Source organism: Phaseolus vulgaris, chromosome 4, assembly GCF_051622355.1.
Source record: "Phaseolus vulgaris cultivar YP4 chromosome 4, ASM5162235v1, whole genome shotgun sequence".
In the NCBI taxonomy this organism is placed as follows: Eukaryota; Viridiplantae; Streptophyta; class Magnoliopsida; order Fabales; family Fabaceae; genus Phaseolus; species Phaseolus vulgaris.
The window spans coordinates 46186378-46204087 of NC_143501.1; the positions used below are offsets into that span (position 1 = coordinate 46186378).

Genomic DNA, 17710 nt, shown 5'->3' on the forward strand with positions numbered 1-17710 from the left:
CGACGATCAAGTCAGTCAGAGTACAATGTGCATGTAAGTTGAGAGTGAAAAAAATACCTTTGGTACTGGGGTCCCCTCCAATATTTATACTTTTTGGGTGAGCCTCAGTTGTTGTGGGTTTATATATAAGTCCAACTGAGGGTCAACTGTGCCTTAGTCATGGTTTACCATTAAATATGGTTTAATTACAGTTAATTGTAAGTTTATGAACTGTGTTTGGATTAGGGAAATGATTCGGCATTCTCAGCTTTTTGTCATGTTGTCCTCTCGACAATTCGGTAATACATTCCTTATAATTAAAAGAATTGTTTTTCTAATATACAATTATGATAAAAGATTAGAATCTAAATCTTTATGCATATTATTGTCTTTTTCTATTTATTGACCTAATAATCATAAAATTAGAATTCTTTCTTATGAGTATAAAAGAAATAATAAGTAGTATAAAAGAAATAACAAACAATTGTAGAATATTTTGTAATGTAGAGAAAAGAAGTAATTATACTAAGTAATTATAAATTCTCTTAAATTATTCATTTACTTTTTTTTTTTGTGTCTGAGCTCACAAACAATAAGTATTTGTAAAGACTTCAATAATAAAAAAAAAATACTTAAAAAAATACTTATGATGACAGTTTTTGCATAAACTTCAATGATAATCTATTAAATATTTATTACTCTTGAATGAATTGATAACTTATTTAAGAAAATAATGATAATATTTATCTATATAACTTAATGAACTTAATGACTTCTTTTTATAAAAAAAAGTGTCTTCAAAAACTAAGACTTTTAGAACATTATTGGATTGATTTTTTTTAAAATTTAAATTTAAATAAATTATAATTCATGGCTAATTCTATCTTTCATCTTGTCATACCATTGTCATTATTTTCTTGTATATTTTGATAATTTTCTGTTAAATTTTTTAGATTTTTTTTTTGAGTGGTACTCCTAAATGGTCTTATCATTTTTTTTTATGAAATTTGATCTTTCATTCACAAGTTAGAAGTCATCACTACCTTCATTTTTCAAAAGATATATAATATTTTAAAATAAAATCCACAAGAAAAACATAAAGCTTATATGTCTATTGGGAACTAGTATTCTAACCTACTAAAATCAAATCACAAAACTACAAATTAGGGTAAGTTAGTAGTTTAATATTATCAAATCAGACACATATTATTCACGAGTTATCTCACACATAATATTCATGAGTTATCTCATTCAGTTGTTTAATTCAACAAAACACATCACCTCGTTTCACATCATTTTTCAATTCAAATATAAAAAACAATACCATCTAACAAATTATATTTAACTCATTACAAGCGTTTTTGACTTGTAAACATCAAATCCATGAAATTAGAATGTCTCATCAAATCTTTTCGAAAGATTCATATTAAGTATGTATTACAAAGTGAACTTTAAGTCTAACTCAATCCCATAAAATTGGTTCACGAGGTTGAGGTTTGCAGGCCACTTATATACAATAAAATGTTTTCATCTCTAGTCGATGTGAGATCTCCAACACACCCTCCTCACGCCGAGAGTGATAGCTTGTGCGTGGAATAACATATGATGGGTGATCCGATAACTATCCAATAGTGGGTGGGCTGATAAGTCCAACAAATACTCGTTAGGATAGGATCGAAATGGCTCTGATACCATATTACAAAGTGGACTTTAAGCCTAACTCAATCTCATAAAACCGACTCATGAGGTTGAGGTTTGCACCCACTTATATATAATGAAATGTCCTCATCTCTAGTCGATGTGGGATCTCCAACAGTATGTTTCATTAGAGATTAACATTTAACCTATTTCAATTCCTTTTGCTATACTCACCTCAATTATATGATATTATAATAAATAATTCTTTGTACAAAATGTATACACAATAGTAATACATGAATCTTTTGTAGTTTTCACCGACTGATACCTTGATTGAATTAATTTACTCTATTAATAAAGTTAAAATATCTCATTTTTAATTGATTCATGTACACGATCATAACTCGACCATAATATCATCCTAGGTACCAATCTTTACTCATCCACTTAGGATCACATATCACTATATCACATATGTTTTTCTTAAAAACATATAATTGAAATTAAGGATGTGCCACTTAAGTGACCTACCTTCACTAAATAGAGGAAGGTTCTTCGCTTAAGCTATAATCCATAATCCATTGGTTGAATAACATTGGTTGAATAATACCTTATGTAGCTTGAGTGAACTTATGTCACTTTAGTGATAATAACTTCAAAAGAGAGAAGATATGCTTGACTTTTTCCTTGTTTGAACATAAAAAAAAAAAGAAGAGATTTTGAATGTCCAACTCTCACTGAAAAGATAATTAACGTTGACTTTAGTCGCTTAAGCGGACCACTTAAGCAACATGGCTTCTAACATCAAGCCCCAAGTTATAGTGTTATGTAACATTTCTAAATTATTCATAGTTTGGACAATGAAAGTTACAAAGGAGAGATAATTACTTCAAAATTTCTCTTGCTCAAATATGAAGTTATGGCTTAATAAAAGAAATTTATCTTTTGACAACCACTTAAGTGCTTGAATAATAATATTTTGTGCATGCAATGAATATCATCCCTAAAGCTCACTCGAGTGATTAATCTAATGCTCAAGTGATATACGTAAAAAAAAGTAGAGAAACCTTACTCAAATCTACAAACTTTATAACATGTATTCCTATTATTTGATCATGAAACATACTAAAATTATTGTTTTTGTTCAATTTGACTACTATAATCTAAAATAAGATTTATAACCATAATTACGCCATTTTATTAACTACTTAATTCACTATCCAAATATACTTAGAAATATCTATTTCATTTCTCCAAATTCAACAAATTTCCATTATACCAAAACTAACTATTTCCACAATTTAGGTTGGTTTTCCTTACCAAGAGATAACTTGCTTTGATAAAATAAAAGTCTAACACCTAATTACTTTCAACTTAAACTTCCAAAATTTCAATCTATAAAATCAACACATCCATCCATTTGTTCAAATTACCAGGAAATTCTTATTCCTTAGTTGATTTAATCAAACAAAATATAAAAACTCTCACATATGCAAAAGGAGAAGAAGGTAAAAAGATAAATCCAATTATAAGAAAGTAATAAACTTACTTAAATAAAGATTATTATAGGTCTATTTTTATTTATTTTTGTTATCTCCTCAAATATAAAATGCGATTCTGAAAAAAAGAAGAAGTAAACAATGACTCTAAAAACTTAAAGATAATACATAGAGTTTAGAAAGATAAATTTATTTATTTATTTATTTTTGTTATCTCCTCAAATATAAAATGCGATTCTGAAATAAAAAGTAAACAATGACTCTAAAAACTTAAAGATAATACATAGAATTTAGAAAGATAAATTTTATAATAAATTGTGAATGAAATGTTTAAATATATTTGTAGTATTTTTTAGAATAAATATTCCTTCACCATTTATTTAACTTTGAATACCCAAAATTAAAATTAGGATGTCTTTCAAAAATCTCACAAAACACATTAGAAACTAACCATGCATAATTTATATTTTAATCACATTATTTTGTATACATATGTAATGTTACTATATAATTTATTTATGATGTGGTGCATAGAGTTGGCTAATTTATTGTTTTTGGTAAAAAATTCACATATACAAATTGTGTTGGACATATTTAAGCATACTCAAAATTGGGCATTTTTGCAAGTATAGAAATTTAACACTATTAACATGTTATTAAAAAAAAATTAATGCCTAAAATAGGAATTAAGTGTTGACTTTATAAAACATATACTAAATACAATAGTGAATCCTAAATTTTATTAGTTCTTTTGTTGCAAAGATATCAATTGGGTTAATGTTTTCTATGTTACATCAAAATGATCAAACAATTATTTAGTATGAATAATTCTAAATTCTCTTACAATGTATTTCTATTTTTGTATAGTAAATATTAAATGCATTTTATATTTTCAAGATATTAAATTTAATACTACTATCTCTATAGAAAATGAAGAAAATTAGATAAGAGAATATAACATTATACCATGTAGTTGTTATCCTTTGGTTGAGTGAGAACAAAACCAGAGAAAAAGTAAAGTTAAAAAAGAAATTCTATCATACAGTAAACTACATAAAAGAAAAGGAAAGAGAAAACTATAAGCTAAAAATACATTTTCCCTTTTTTTGATGAAGAAAATTGAGAAAAGAATAATTTTTAAAATGAAAAATAACGTTTTTTTATGTTAAAAGAATGTAAAAATATTTAAATAAATCCTTTCTGTCTAATAAACTTAAAGAAAATACATTATTTTTCTCTTTAATTAAATGATAAAAACTTTTTTTTTTCTTTACACTTATCTTCATTTTGTTTCCTTTTATTTGGTTCTATGTCCCATTTGGAATGGGAAAATGAAATAGATAGGTTCCTAAACAAGAAAGTTTTTGCTTTGTTTACCTAAAAAAGAAGATTTCTGTTTAAACAAATCTCTTCTAAAAACGATGTTTATAACTATTAATTAAAAAGTTAATAAATAAATTTTAATAACTTTAAAAAAAATTATTTCTATATGAGATCAGTGTAAAAAGTTCTATAGAAGTTACCTATAAATTGTGAAATATTATGATTGAATAATGATAATAATAATAATATAATTCTTTTACATCATCAATATGTGCACACACAAAATTTTATTGATTAAAATAAAAATAATAATTAATTTTTATTTAATGTAACATTATCGTCCAAAAATAATATTCAAAATAACTGATATTTTATTTTGATTTAAATATAATTTTGGTACTATAAATAGTTTTATTTGATATTTTTTTTTCTATAAAAATAGTTTGTTAATTTTGCATTTTTCATTAACTGTAGTAATTACGTTTTTAAAGGATATTTTATAAAATTATTATTATTTTAAAAAATAAAATTTATAGGATATGATATAAAAAATAAGTAATTAAGTTATCTATAGAAAATAATAAATAAATTAATTAAATTATACACATAAAATGATTTAAATACCTTAAGTTAAAACACTTCTATTACCTTAATTATTTATACTAATATTGTCATATTTAATTCTAAAAATTAACTACAATTAATGCTGAAAAATAAACATGAAAAAGTGTCTATGATTTTTATGTAACAATTTCTTTTACGAGGACTCAAATTTAAGTCTTTTATTTTCAATGCCTTCTTTCCATTTTTTTTATATTATGCTTTAATAAAAGAACTTTAGAGACACTATTTTTTAAATGCGATCAGAAGAAGTAAATTATATTAATTAATTTTATTGAGTAGTGTAAATGCTTATTAATTTTCCTTATAATGCAACACTTTTTTATATTACAATTAAGTCCAAATATATAATAATTGGGTGAATTTTATTTATAATATCTATAAATTGATTGTAAATCTATATTAATTGTAGTTGTTTTTCAACAATCTTTTGTAATTAAAAAGTTGTTTTTTCTGTTTTGCTAAAATGTCGTTTTTATTAATTATAGCCGAATAAACACATTTTAAACAAGAAAAAAAGAAGTTAATTTTTTTATAAATTAATATTAGTCTGTATAAAAAAAAATTCTTATATAATTTTGAGATAAATTATTTCAAATTTTTTCCATTTTATTTTATTTTAGAAACTATGATGGGTTCTTGAAGGTGTATTTTCACTTCTCTGCAAAAAAAATTGTGTTCTCCATGAGTGCTGCATGCTTCACGCTTGGCTAGTTAATTTTTGTTTTTATTTTGTTTATTGGTGGCACGTGTTTGAAAAGGGAAACAGCAACACCAACACCAACACCAACCAACCAGTGATTGAATTTGGTCACATTCTTATAGAGCTTCGAATTTGACAAAGGAAAAACCCCACAGAGAGAAAAAGAATTTCCTTGTGTGCCAAAACGATTGGCATATTAAAGGGCATTTATGTGACGATATTGTCCCCTGATGATGTGAGTTTGCAGTCAAATCCAAATCATTTTTCTTTTGTGAGTTCTCATTTTCTTCAAGGCCTTGTCTGTCTGTTCTCTGTGTGTGTTTGTGTATGGCCACTGAACTACCTCAGTGTTCTCTGGGTGTGTTTTTGTGTTCTCAACAGAAACCGGAGTCGCTTTCTCTCTGCAGAAAGTGACAAGAGAGAGGGAGAGAGATAAAGAGGGAGAGAGTTTTTCAACCCCAAAAGACAAAACGGGTGATTACTTGAGAAAAAAGAGAGCCGTTGAGGCTTGGAAGAGAGCCATTCAGTTCCGGCCCTTTGGAACTTGTATCATGGTTTGTCCCAATTATCGTTTCTTTGCTTTTTACTATGTTTTTGTCTAGGTTCTTTTTTCTTTTTTTTTTATGTTTTTGGAAATGACCCTGTTTGAGCTTTGAGTGTGTGTGATTAGATTGTTTGAAAATTATGGGTTTTGAAATTGGGAGTGATGGTGGGGTGTGGTTCTTTTTGCTGATTTCTTTGGTTCTTTGAAAAAAAAAGTGATTTTTTTATGTGGGGATAGATGATCGGGCTTATGGGGTGGGTGGAATCTATATTTAGGAAATCTTTGACTAATTTGGGTGTTCTTGTGCGTATCTATATTCTGAAACTTTGGCCTAAATCTGGGGGCGAGTTTTATGGCTAAGGATGCGGTAGTCCTTCTTTTTGATATTTTAGGTTGGGGATTTGTGGTTCAGTCAAATTTTACTTGTAGATTTTGTGTGGATGGTTCAGATAAGCCATGCTTTCAAGTTTGATTTTCTTTATTTTCTTTGTTCCTCTTCGTTTTCTTATTTATGTAGTTTTCAGTTATTGAGGTTGGCTTTGTATAGGCTTTAGTGAGGTTTTGGTTAAATTAGAAGAGGGTAATCTTTGTTATGACTGGTAGATAGAACACAAATCCCTTTGGGTTAATTTAATCGTTTCCTGGTTTTAATTTGGAGAAACCCAAGTTGAGGTTTCTCCTTTCCTGCACATATCTATTGTGTGTGTGGAATTGCATTCTTTGTTCATTTTTGAATTTTGAATAGTTTTCTTTAGACTTCAACTTCGTTTGTTCGTGAAAACCCAGAAAAGTGGAGGGGTTTCGAGTTTGCATGCATGTCCTATAGAATATGAACCAAAGGCTATCAGCAGCTAGGGGGAACAAAGGCTTCATTGTCTTTAATCGAATGTGCTTGCATAGATTGGATCAGCTAGAAGTTGAATTTGTTGGGTTTAGATGCCATCTGTTATTATGTTAGAATCAAGAAGGTGCATTCAAATATTGCGAAAACAAGGTTAGGAATTTTCTTGTCTGACATGGAATTTTCCAATGAAATTTGTTGACAGAAGTTAATAATTTTCTATATTGGCTTATTTGTTATGTTTGACATGCCACTTGGACCCTGGTTTTAGTCCAAGACAGTTTTATTAATTAATTATCCTTCAGCATGTCGCAATTTCAATTTGCCGCGTCGAATTTCTGATTTTTAGCCATTGCATTTCTGATAATGCCTGTCCTATTTCGACCATTTTGATATGAATATTATCATTGCATCTTTTCTTGGATAGAAGTCCCATTTCTGTGTGGCCATCTTCTTTTCAGATTGAAAAAATATGGCTAATTTATTGTGTTTCAGCAATGTGGCTGCTGTTTTTTATTAGTTACCCCAGTCATTGTTTTGAATGGTGGTGTTGTGTCGGAATTTTTCCAACAGCCATTGGCAATTTGTGTAGGGAGAGTCACTATTATGGCTCCATAAACTGCATTGACATGTCCATATGGTGGAATTTGGGCCTTGCCCCATGTTCTGCCACACCATCATTTGATAACATTGACCCCAGCAGTTGTTTGTTACCTAAGAAGAGAAATTAGTTTTGGTAATATGCATATAAGGTTAGGCACACCAGGTTATATGGGTTTAGGGCTTTTAATGCTGCAGGTTTTTTCGGGAATTTTCTTTCTTACTCTGTTGCCAATGTTTCTATTAGGACATTCTCTACTAAATGGCTTGTTCTACCTTTCCAAGGCCAAATTTTTTCTGCAAGCAATCCTTTTTTTGTTATTTTTGTTAGAAACATTGAATTAAATTGTTATTGAAAGAAATAGACTTATAAAATAAGAACGTAAAGAAGCATGCCATTTTTTGTCTGTTTCTTTCACTAATGTTTTCCTCATGTTCTTATTTTTAGCTTGTAAGTTTCTTAAGTTACCATTATCTGTTTATAACTTAGATTGATCTCTAGATGATTTTTAGTTCACTGAGAATCATTACAAGTTGGTAATGCAAAGATTAAAAGTATTTAAACATCAATTATCTAGAGTAATATCTTGTTTATCTTTGTTTTGAAAATTGTAATTTCTTTCTTCTCATTGTTTTCCTTTTCTTGTTGGCCAATCATTCTAATGTGGGCAGGCGAGGAAGATGCATTGTGCCCCTCAAGAGATAGGTAATGATAGTCCAAAAGTTTCAGAAGCAAGAAAGGATTCCTTATCAACAATATATCAACAGCAAAATAAATTCTCATCTTTAGAGGTGACTATAAATTTCAGTCCTGTTTTTCCAAGATTTTTTAATTATAGTTTGGAAAGGTAGTTGATCCTTACCTCCATTTTTTTTTCCTTTAAATTGAATTCTTTTATTCAGGGTTGTCAAGAATCTTCTCTTTCCAGGATTAACTCTGATAGTAGGTAAAATATTTTTGTGTGACTAGCATTTCTTTCATTATCTTTTGTTCTTATGGTAATATGATTCTATGACTAATTTACGTCTTTCTTTGGTATTGTCATTTGGTCTCCATGTAAAGGAGTTGCTCACTCTATTCTACGTTTTTGCATTATTCTTGTATTACCTAATTTTTTTTTATCTTGTCAACGGAGGAAATGGGGTTGGAAAAGATTGTTGCGTAGATGTATATCTGTGACAAAAAATTCCATGAGGTTGTCTGGTCTTTCTTTGCAATGAATGAGGGTTATAGAAGACACAAAGAGACCATAACACCCTTATTTGGAATAGCTATTACAATTTTTTTAATTTCTTCATAAAGTTGATGGCTAGTAATGGCTACATGATTCCATTTTCAAAAGTTTTGCCATTGTTTTATTGCTCCTTACTCTTTTATTTTTTATTTATGTATTCTTGGAAGTGATTTATGGTTAAGTTCTTCCCATTATTGACCAGGTGTGCCATTATTTCGTTCAACTTTGAGCCTGATGGAACCTGGAGAATTGTTGCCCTACCAGGGCAGTGTCTCAATTACATTAACTTAGCTTCTGGTGTAAATATGGATGGTGTGCAGCTGCTTGTCTCTCCACCGATTAATAGGTTGAAGATTGATCAATGTAAGGGCCCTAGAATGCCTCTTCCTTCCTATGCTTATTCTGCTAAATCATGTACAAAAAAAGGCTTTACTAGTTCAAATGTGCTTCGTCGATGTCAAAACAAGATTGCCAACAGAGCTTCTAAACTGAATGAATTACCTGACAATTCGAGTTCTCAGAGCTCATTAGTCTGCAGCACTGGTTTGTTCCCTGATAGTTCTGCAGAAGTTAATTCATCCAATAAGCATGCAAGTAAATCCAAGGAAGACGATAAGTCTTTGAAGAAAAACTCAAGAAAACGTGCAAGAAAGAAATTTAGACGGAATAAGAAGAAGTCAAGTGACAGTGGCTCTACTGAACTCGAAGTTCTTACCGAGGAATATGTCAGTGCAAGTTTGACTTCTGAAACCTGCAGCAGCATTGTTGGGGATAAGGAGGGCACGGCAGAATTTTCAACTTCTGATGATAGATTAATAAAATCTGATTGTGACAGAAATGAGATGAATGACAACATCAAAGTTATGGAAGCACCTAACAATAGTAACTCTTATCTTGATCAGGCAGCGATGTCAAAAGATTCTTCACCTATTATTCCAAGTTCAGCAGGAGAATGTGCCACATTTGAATCCAAGAATCAGCTTAAAGGTAGGGGCCCTGAGGCAGTCATTGATAGAGAAATAAAGAACATCCAACATGCTCAGCCATGCAGTTTTAATGATATACAAGACTCTTTAGTGATTGATTCAGTTTCAGTTGGTTCCAGAAGTGATGGAAGTATAAATGCAGATGATATAGGAAAACAGTCCAACAAGGCAAATTGCACAACCATTTCAGATTCGCAAGACGGATATTTTCTTTGTCAAAACCTGACGAATGATATTCACAATAACTGTGAACATATGGAAGGGGTTATGCACAGTGGTCAAAATTGCATCAGTAATGATAAGAGAGTTAAGCAGAAGAGAACAATGTCAAACAGTTCAGGTTTAAACAAATTTGGGGGCGTTGGAATTTTGCACAGTCGAAAAGGGAAGGAAAACAGTCATTCTGTGTGGCAAAAGGTTCAGAAAAATAGTTCTGATGGATGTGGCAGTGATTTGAAGAAAGTAAACACTACTTTGTCACAACTTGCTTCCATTGTGGAAAAGGATCCCTCGGTTATCAAAGAATGTAATTCTGTTGGTGTACATGGTGTATCAAAAACTGAGGATAAGAAACAAATGAAAAATAAAATTGGTAAGAAATCAAAAGGTAAAATGGACTTGGTGTCAAAAAAGGGACAGAGCAATTATTCTAGGAAGAGTTTGCATTTTAACAGGTCTTTGTCAAATGATCATGGGAAGGTTGGTGTTCAACAGAATGATATGTTGCATATCTCATCTCAGGAATTTGATCAGCATGGATTGATCAATGATTCTGGATTGAATTCTGATGTTCACTGCTTGCGGGACGGGGTCCAGACCGTTGGAGTTGAACAGGTAACATCTGAACAAATTCACAGTGCAGAATTTCATCTGGAGGAGTCAAATCCACAAAATAGTGCCTGCCATACTGTTGTAAAAACAAAAAAGGAAAGTATAGATAGTCAGGATAGCTCATTAGTAATGCCAAGTGAGAATGTCAATCAATCAAATATGTCTGTGGAGCTGTCTCCAGCGTCTTGCGATCTTGAAGGTGATGAGGTTGGTCAAACAGAGAAAGAAGTTTCTTCTGCAGATTGCAATGCACAAAACCAGTGCTCTGGAACTACCTTATGGAAATGGATACCAGTTGGGAAAAAAGATACAGGGCTGGAAAAATCTGAATCAAATATTTTACCACCGGATTATTTTGATGCATCCTCTAGTAACAATTTTAACTATGAAAGTAGTGTTGAACCAGAAGTGGTCTCTTCTGAAAGTAAGGATTCTTCACTAAATGCAAGCAGAACATCAAATGGCCAGAGTTACAACAATGTGTGCTGTCTAGGTGAGGGTGAGAACCATAAATTGGGTGGGCAGGTTGCATTTACATTGACACAGCATAGGGACAAGCAAGAAGTTTCTAATCACATGTTTTATGAAAGCAAAAATCAAGAAATGTTAGAAAAGGATTCTTACAGAATATCTCAAGCTGTGAATGATGCATGTAGGGCACAACTAGCTTGTGAAGCGGTGCACATGGCTACAGGTGGCCCAGTTGCAGAGTTTGAAAGACTACTTCATTTTGGTAGTCCTGTGATTTGTAAATCACTTGATTCAATCAGTTGTTCAACCTGTTCACACAACCATGCTGGTGCTGTCTCACTCTGCAGACATGAGATCCCTAACCTACCTTTGGGATGCCTGTGGCAGTGGTATGAGAAACATGGGAGCTATGGATTAGAGATAAGTGCTCAGGATCATGAAAATCCGAAGAGACAAGGAGGTGTTGGTGATTTTCCATTCCGGGCGTATTTTGTCCCTTCTTTATCAGCAGTTCAGCTGTTTAAGAACCATGAAAATCAATGTGTAAATAGCGGTGAAAATCTTTCAACTTGTGAAGTTTCAGAGGCATGCGAAATGATTGATATTTCAGAAAACTCATCTACTGCCAGTCAACAATCAATATTTTCTGTTCTCTTTCCTCAGCCTCGCAATCAGGATGCAAGCATTGAAACACCAAAGGAGACAGCTTCTATCAGCAATAGATCTATTCCGTCTATCAACTCAATGTGCTCTGGTGATTTAGAACTTCTTTTTGAATATTTTGAATTTGAGCAACCTCAACAAAGACAGCCTCTGTATGAGAAGTAAGATTGTTCTCCTTTATCATCAGAACATAATGGTTTTCAGTGTATCTATCTGTCTTCAATTTTTTGGAATAGTTGGTCCTTTCCATTTTGTTTGTTCCTTGACAGATTATATTATACTGAGTAATTTAAATAAGACCATCAACAAAATTTATGTCATTATACTCTGGCAATTAGGAACATGAGGTTTTCATCTTTTTCTTGTCCATAGAGTAATAGATGTTTTGCTGCTATAAGAAACTGGTTTGGTGGTTCAACACATGGTTAATTTGATTTGGATCTTCTTTCAGGATACAAGAACTTGTTAGAGGAAATATACCAATCCAGTCTTCAACATATGGGGACCCAACAAAACTGGATTCAATAAACCTGCGAGATCTTCACCCTAGATCTTGGTAAGTGATCTACATGTCAACTATATTCCACGTGCAAAAGAAAATGTGATTGTATCTGCCTTAAGATCAGATAATCCGAAGTGAGTTTTTTCTTGACTTAATTTTAAGTGATGTTTCAAATGGTAGCGCTAAGACCACCTGAATTGCAGGTTCTCAGTTGCATGGTATCCTATTTACCGCATACCAGATGGCAACTTTCGTGCATCTTTTTTGACTTACCATTCACTTGGGCATTTGGTTCGTAGAAGAACAGGTTCAGATTTGTCAACAACAGGTTCTTGCATAGTATCCCCAGCTGTAGGTCTTCAAAGCTACAATGTCCAGGTATGAATTATCTTGCATCTTATTCTTCCAAGCATTGAAATGAACCTTTCAGGTTGTTCAAGCAAAAAATTTTCCGGATGAGTCCATTGCAAATAATATTTTAGGACACATTTACAGTTATTCTGTTTGTGTGGCTGATTTCAAGATAATTAGAGCTTTCATTGGCATAATCAATCATGTAAACCACAGTTTATTTGGAAGCAATCTTTCCAAGGGTGGAGAAGTTATTTACATTAGGAACATTATTGTAAGATGTAGGAAGTATGTTGTTGAATGGACTTGTTCAAAATATACTTAGTTTGTGTACTATGATTGTGGTTATGTTTGGATAATTTTTTTAATAGAAACTTATAGGAAAAGAAAAATAACAAGATAAAATGAATCAAGCTGCTTCCATAAGCATAAATGAATTTTCAAAACTTTTGATATGTAATATTTAGCACTTGATGTGTGATATGAACACAGGGAGAATGCTGGTTCAAGCTGAAGAACTCTGCAGTAGCAGCAGCACAAATGGTGGGCTTAGACGCTTCTTTAGTTCTGAGAGAACGTTTGAAGACACTTGAGGAAACAGCATCTCTTATGGCAAGAGCTGTGGTGAACAAGGGGAAGCTAACATGTACAAACAGACATCCAGATTATGAGTTTTTCTTGTCTAGGCGACGGTATTGACACCTAAGTTTTCTCCAAAAATAATCATGAGTAGTAGACCAGCTAGTTACAACTTACAAATGATTTTGGCTACATTCATCTTATAGGATATTACTTCATAGGATCTAAGAATTGTTGATGGTGTTGCATGAGTCTTTTATGTCCTAGTTCCTCAACATAAATTCCTTTGTACATACATAGCTTTCTGCAGTACCATTTTTGTCTCCTCACTTTCGATTTTGCTTCTTGTTAGACACTGCAAGAAACACTTGTGTCGATTATGTGAGAGATTATTTGCAGTTATTCTGTATTTTTCTTCCCTGTAGTTCAGTTCATCATTCTTGTTTTTCATAGCTTCATCTTATTACTGAATACTGCGTTCATACAATATTACTTTTTGTTGCATTAATGTGTAGATTACTTCATAACATCCACAAAACTATTTGTCATTTGAATTCACTTTGCATCTTTTGTAATAAAATTTTAAGGTTTTTCATCAAAGTGTGTCATCCTCACAAAATTCTTAACTCTTAGCTTATTTCCTTGTAAACATTTTAATACCATTTAGTCTCTCTTTTAGCTCGTATATTCTGTTTATTGAAGCTAAATATCATAATTTGCTATAAAAATATTAGCATGTATAAGATAGTATTTTTTTTTTCAAATGATAGTGTCATTTATATACAATTAGGAATATTTTTTATATTATTAATTATACTAGAATTTTCAAATACTTTTTATTTAAATTATTAGTGCACTCAGTTAATTAAATACATATTTTACAGCTATACATCGACCTTCTAAGTAAAATCTATCTATATCTACTTTTTTCAGTGCAACCTTGACTCATTTTTTTTGTAATTTTTTTACCCTTTTTTTTTTTATCTTTTTGGCATTTTCCCCTACCTTTTTATTTGATTAAAACTTACTAACGTTTTAAAAAAATCTTTTACTAACAATACGTTACAATTATATTACACGGGTGTGTTTGATATACACTCTCGAACAATGAAGAACAATAACACATTTTCAGAAACAACAAAGAAGAAAATAATTGATTAAGTTTTTTCAAAAATAAAATTCTAAACATTTGTTTTCCAATGCTTCTATTAGTTTTACATATCTCTAGAAGAAAGAGCAATATTAGTTTTACATGTCTCATTTAAAAGAAAGAGCAATAAAGAGAAGAAAAAGGAGAAAATAATTTAATAAAAAACTATATTTATTAATCAAATAATTGTTATGCCCTTATTCTTATTATTGAGTCCTCTATTTATAAAGTAAATAGAAACAACAAATATTGTTATAATTGATAGAGCAAAGTTACAATTGATAAAAGATAAAGCATGATAAAAAAAGTTACAGTTGTAACTGAGAAACTAAAATATTAATAAGATATCATATTTATCATATGAGATCAGATTTATAATCTAATAGTGTCTTACAAGAGATTAGATTTATAATCCAATAGTATCCCACAAGCTGAAGCATGTATATCACTTATGTTTAGCTTGATTAAGTTGTCACGAGATAATTGAATGCAGAGGTTTGGTCAACATATCAACTACTTGATTAGAAGAAAAAACATGAATTAAATGAATGAGACCTTTTTAGAGTTTAGTCTCCACAAAATGACAATCGATTTCAATATGCTTCATTCTCTCATGAAATGTGAGATTCTTTGCTATGCATATAACAAATTTATTGTCACAATAGATGATAAAAAAAAGTAAAAAATATTAGTATGCAAATCATAATACAAATACTGTAACCACTGAAGTTCTCAAATAAGTGAAGCAAGTGCTTTGTATTCTGCCTCTAAAAAAGATCTGGACATTGTAGATTGCTTTTTAGACTTCCATGAAATTAAAGAGTTTCCAATAAACACACAATAACCAAATAACCAGTGATAGACCTTCTAGAATCAATGCAAGTTCCCCAATCTAAATTAGAAAAAACTTTGATAACAAATTGATTATTACTAGGAAAGAATGGACAAAGATCAAGGTGTCCTTTAAAATATCATAATACACAGAGTTGTTGTCATATGAGGTTCTTGTGGATTTGAAACAAACTCAGATACCAGACCTAGTGTGAGTAAGGTATAACAAACACCTAATCATTATTCTATATTCACTTGATCCATAAGCAATGAACTTTCACTTTCAGAGAGAGGATAAGATGGTTTCATGGGAGAAGTGACAGGTTTGCAAGCCAATAAATCACTATCAGAAAGAAGATCTAGACAAATTTTTGTATCTATATTATCATCTTTTTAGTGTTAGACAGTCTAACATTGCGTTAGATTATCTATGTTGAATTTGTTTTTAATTTGATTGTGAAACGATAACGATTAGAAATGAAGATGTCTACAAGTTCCTAAGAGATGTACCCAAAGAACATGGAAATCCACTTAAATGTTTTTCTTGTGTGATGTTACTCATACAACCTCCATTTGATTGCATTTAAGGTCAACCAAGCACAAATAACCAGCCAACTAAATATTTGTATGCCCTTAACATATTCAAATCCCTTATACTTATGTTGGAGATAAAAAAAACATTTTGGATAAGCCAATTCGTAATGCAATATTCTATTATGGATAACATAATCTCATATGTTTATCCAGATCTAGGAGAAAGTTATGGATTGCCCAATCCGAAAAATATACACACATATCAATTAATTCCAAATTATATAATTCAGAATGTATTTTTGGATTATAGAATTCGAAAGGTATTTCTAGATCCAGAAATATCTTTCTGATTTTGTAATCCGAAAAGTATTTTTTTTTTTAAATATATATTCTAAATTGTAAAATCCGAAAGATATTTCTGGATCCAAAAATATCTTCTGAATTTTACAATTTAGGAGGAAGTGTAAATAGAAAACAAATACATTTCTAAATTATATGATTTGAAATATATTTTTTAAGGACAAAATAGTCTTTTACATGAATGATGAGGTCTCTCTAAAGAAGCTAGGGAGGTGGAGGAAGAAATAGTCCATAATTAATTGTCACTAATTAAGTGATTGATTATTTTAAGTAATCACTATTATCTTACCGTTGTTTTAAAACATACATGCACACTTTAGCTCGTAAACAATTGATTTTTTTCATCTTTACTATTAACATTTTATTGATTAAGTGATGAAATAATAGATTAAATAGTTCATTGTGTTTAGATTTTTTTTTTCTAAAAGTTGTTTGTAATGTTCCCTTAAAAAGTAACTTTCCCACATTTAAAAAAGAAACACTATATGAAATTGAAAAATACTCCTGTATTAATTATTAAATCGAATGATCACTATTAAACAAAAAAATATATAGCTTATAGTAAGATGGATTTTTTTTCTATTTAATAACATAATAATTCTAATATGTATGACTTGATTTATTTCTTATCTTATACGTTTGAGTTTTAACTCGCATCTCTTTAAATCTCATTTGAGAAACCCATTTAAAGACATAAAGGTTGAAGTTTAAAATAAAATTTTATATAGTAAATTTAAACTTGTGTTAAAACTTTTCTAAAAGTAATTGCAGATCATTAAAAAAAAAAAACTTGTATAACATGTTTAAATTATGATTAAAACTTTTGTAAATCTCAGCTTAAAAAATACAAAAGTATTTTTCTTAAAAGTATGGTTAACTCTCAAAAGTACTTTTTAAAAGTTATTTTTCACCAACCCAATCATCTACCTAGTAGTTTTCAAAAGTTATTTTTCACCAACCCTTCATCCCATATTTAAATATCATATGGAACTATTTTTTAAATTTTATTCTTGGTTGGTAATATTTATTAAATAGTAATATAAACACATTTACTTAATATTATTTAAACACGTTTCATTTTATCAAGGTATTTAAAAAAATATGCAAACATAACTCATATCATAAGAAACTCTCTCTTTTTACTAAAGTTAAGATTACAAGATTGTTTTTATTCAAATTTATACTCATAGTTTGTTTTATGTATGCTTATTATAATGATGAATTCTGATTATTTACGTTATCTTAGTTTAAAATAATTATAAAAAAAAAGATGGCGCAAGCTTAACGCACATGGAATCGTCGTTATCAAACTTAAATAATCCTTAAAATAATAATAAACAAATAACGCACGCCATCACCTAAATTTCGTTCCATTTCACTATCTAACTTTCACCTTATTGCATTGGATGAAGTTATGATGTGATTTTTTAATAGCATTTAAAAAAACTAAAAACAAATATTTTTATATT

General features: G+C 30.1%; 1 protein-coding gene across 8 annotated transcripts; it reads left to right on the top strand.

Annotated features, from left to right (window-relative positions):
• Positions 1-5842: 5842 nt before the first annotated feature.
• On the top strand, positions 5843-13816 carry LOC137837831 (uncharacterized). 8 transcript variants are annotated; one of them, XM_090301309.1, is made up of 8 exons: positions 5861-5998; positions 6145-6317; positions 8421-8540; positions 8652-8695; positions 9186-12095; positions 12386-12490; positions 12640-12814; positions 13280-13816. In XM_090301309.1, the coding sequence occupies exons 2-8, from the start codon at positions 6315-6317 to the stop codon at positions 13484-13486; spliced, it is 3564 nt and encodes a 1187-aa protein (XP_090157435.1). In that variant the 5' UTR covers positions 5861-5998; positions 6145-6314; the 3' UTR covers positions 13487-13816. The 8 variants fall into 8 exon arrangements, with proteins under 8 accessions (XP_068503079.2, XP_090157435.1, XP_068503078.2 ...); XM_068646977.2 differs by having other exon boundaries at positions 5864-6034; XM_068646979.2 differs by adding an exon at positions 7094-7301 and having other exon boundaries at positions 5904-6317.
• Positions 13817-17710: the final 3894 nt, after the last annotated feature.

What these genes read in the sequence shown, in the direction of transcription:
- LOC137837831 (XM_090301309.1), top strand. An exon ending in GATCTTCACCCTAGATCTTG is followed by an intron (nt 12,491 to 12,639) that starts GTAAGTGATCTA and finishes CCTGAATTGCAG; the next exon opens with GTTCTCAGTTGCATGGTATC. An exon ending in TTCAAAGCTACAATGTCCAG is followed by an intron (nt 12,815 to 13,279) that starts GTATGAATTATC and finishes ATATGAACACAG; the next exon opens with GGAGAATGCTGGTTCAAGCT.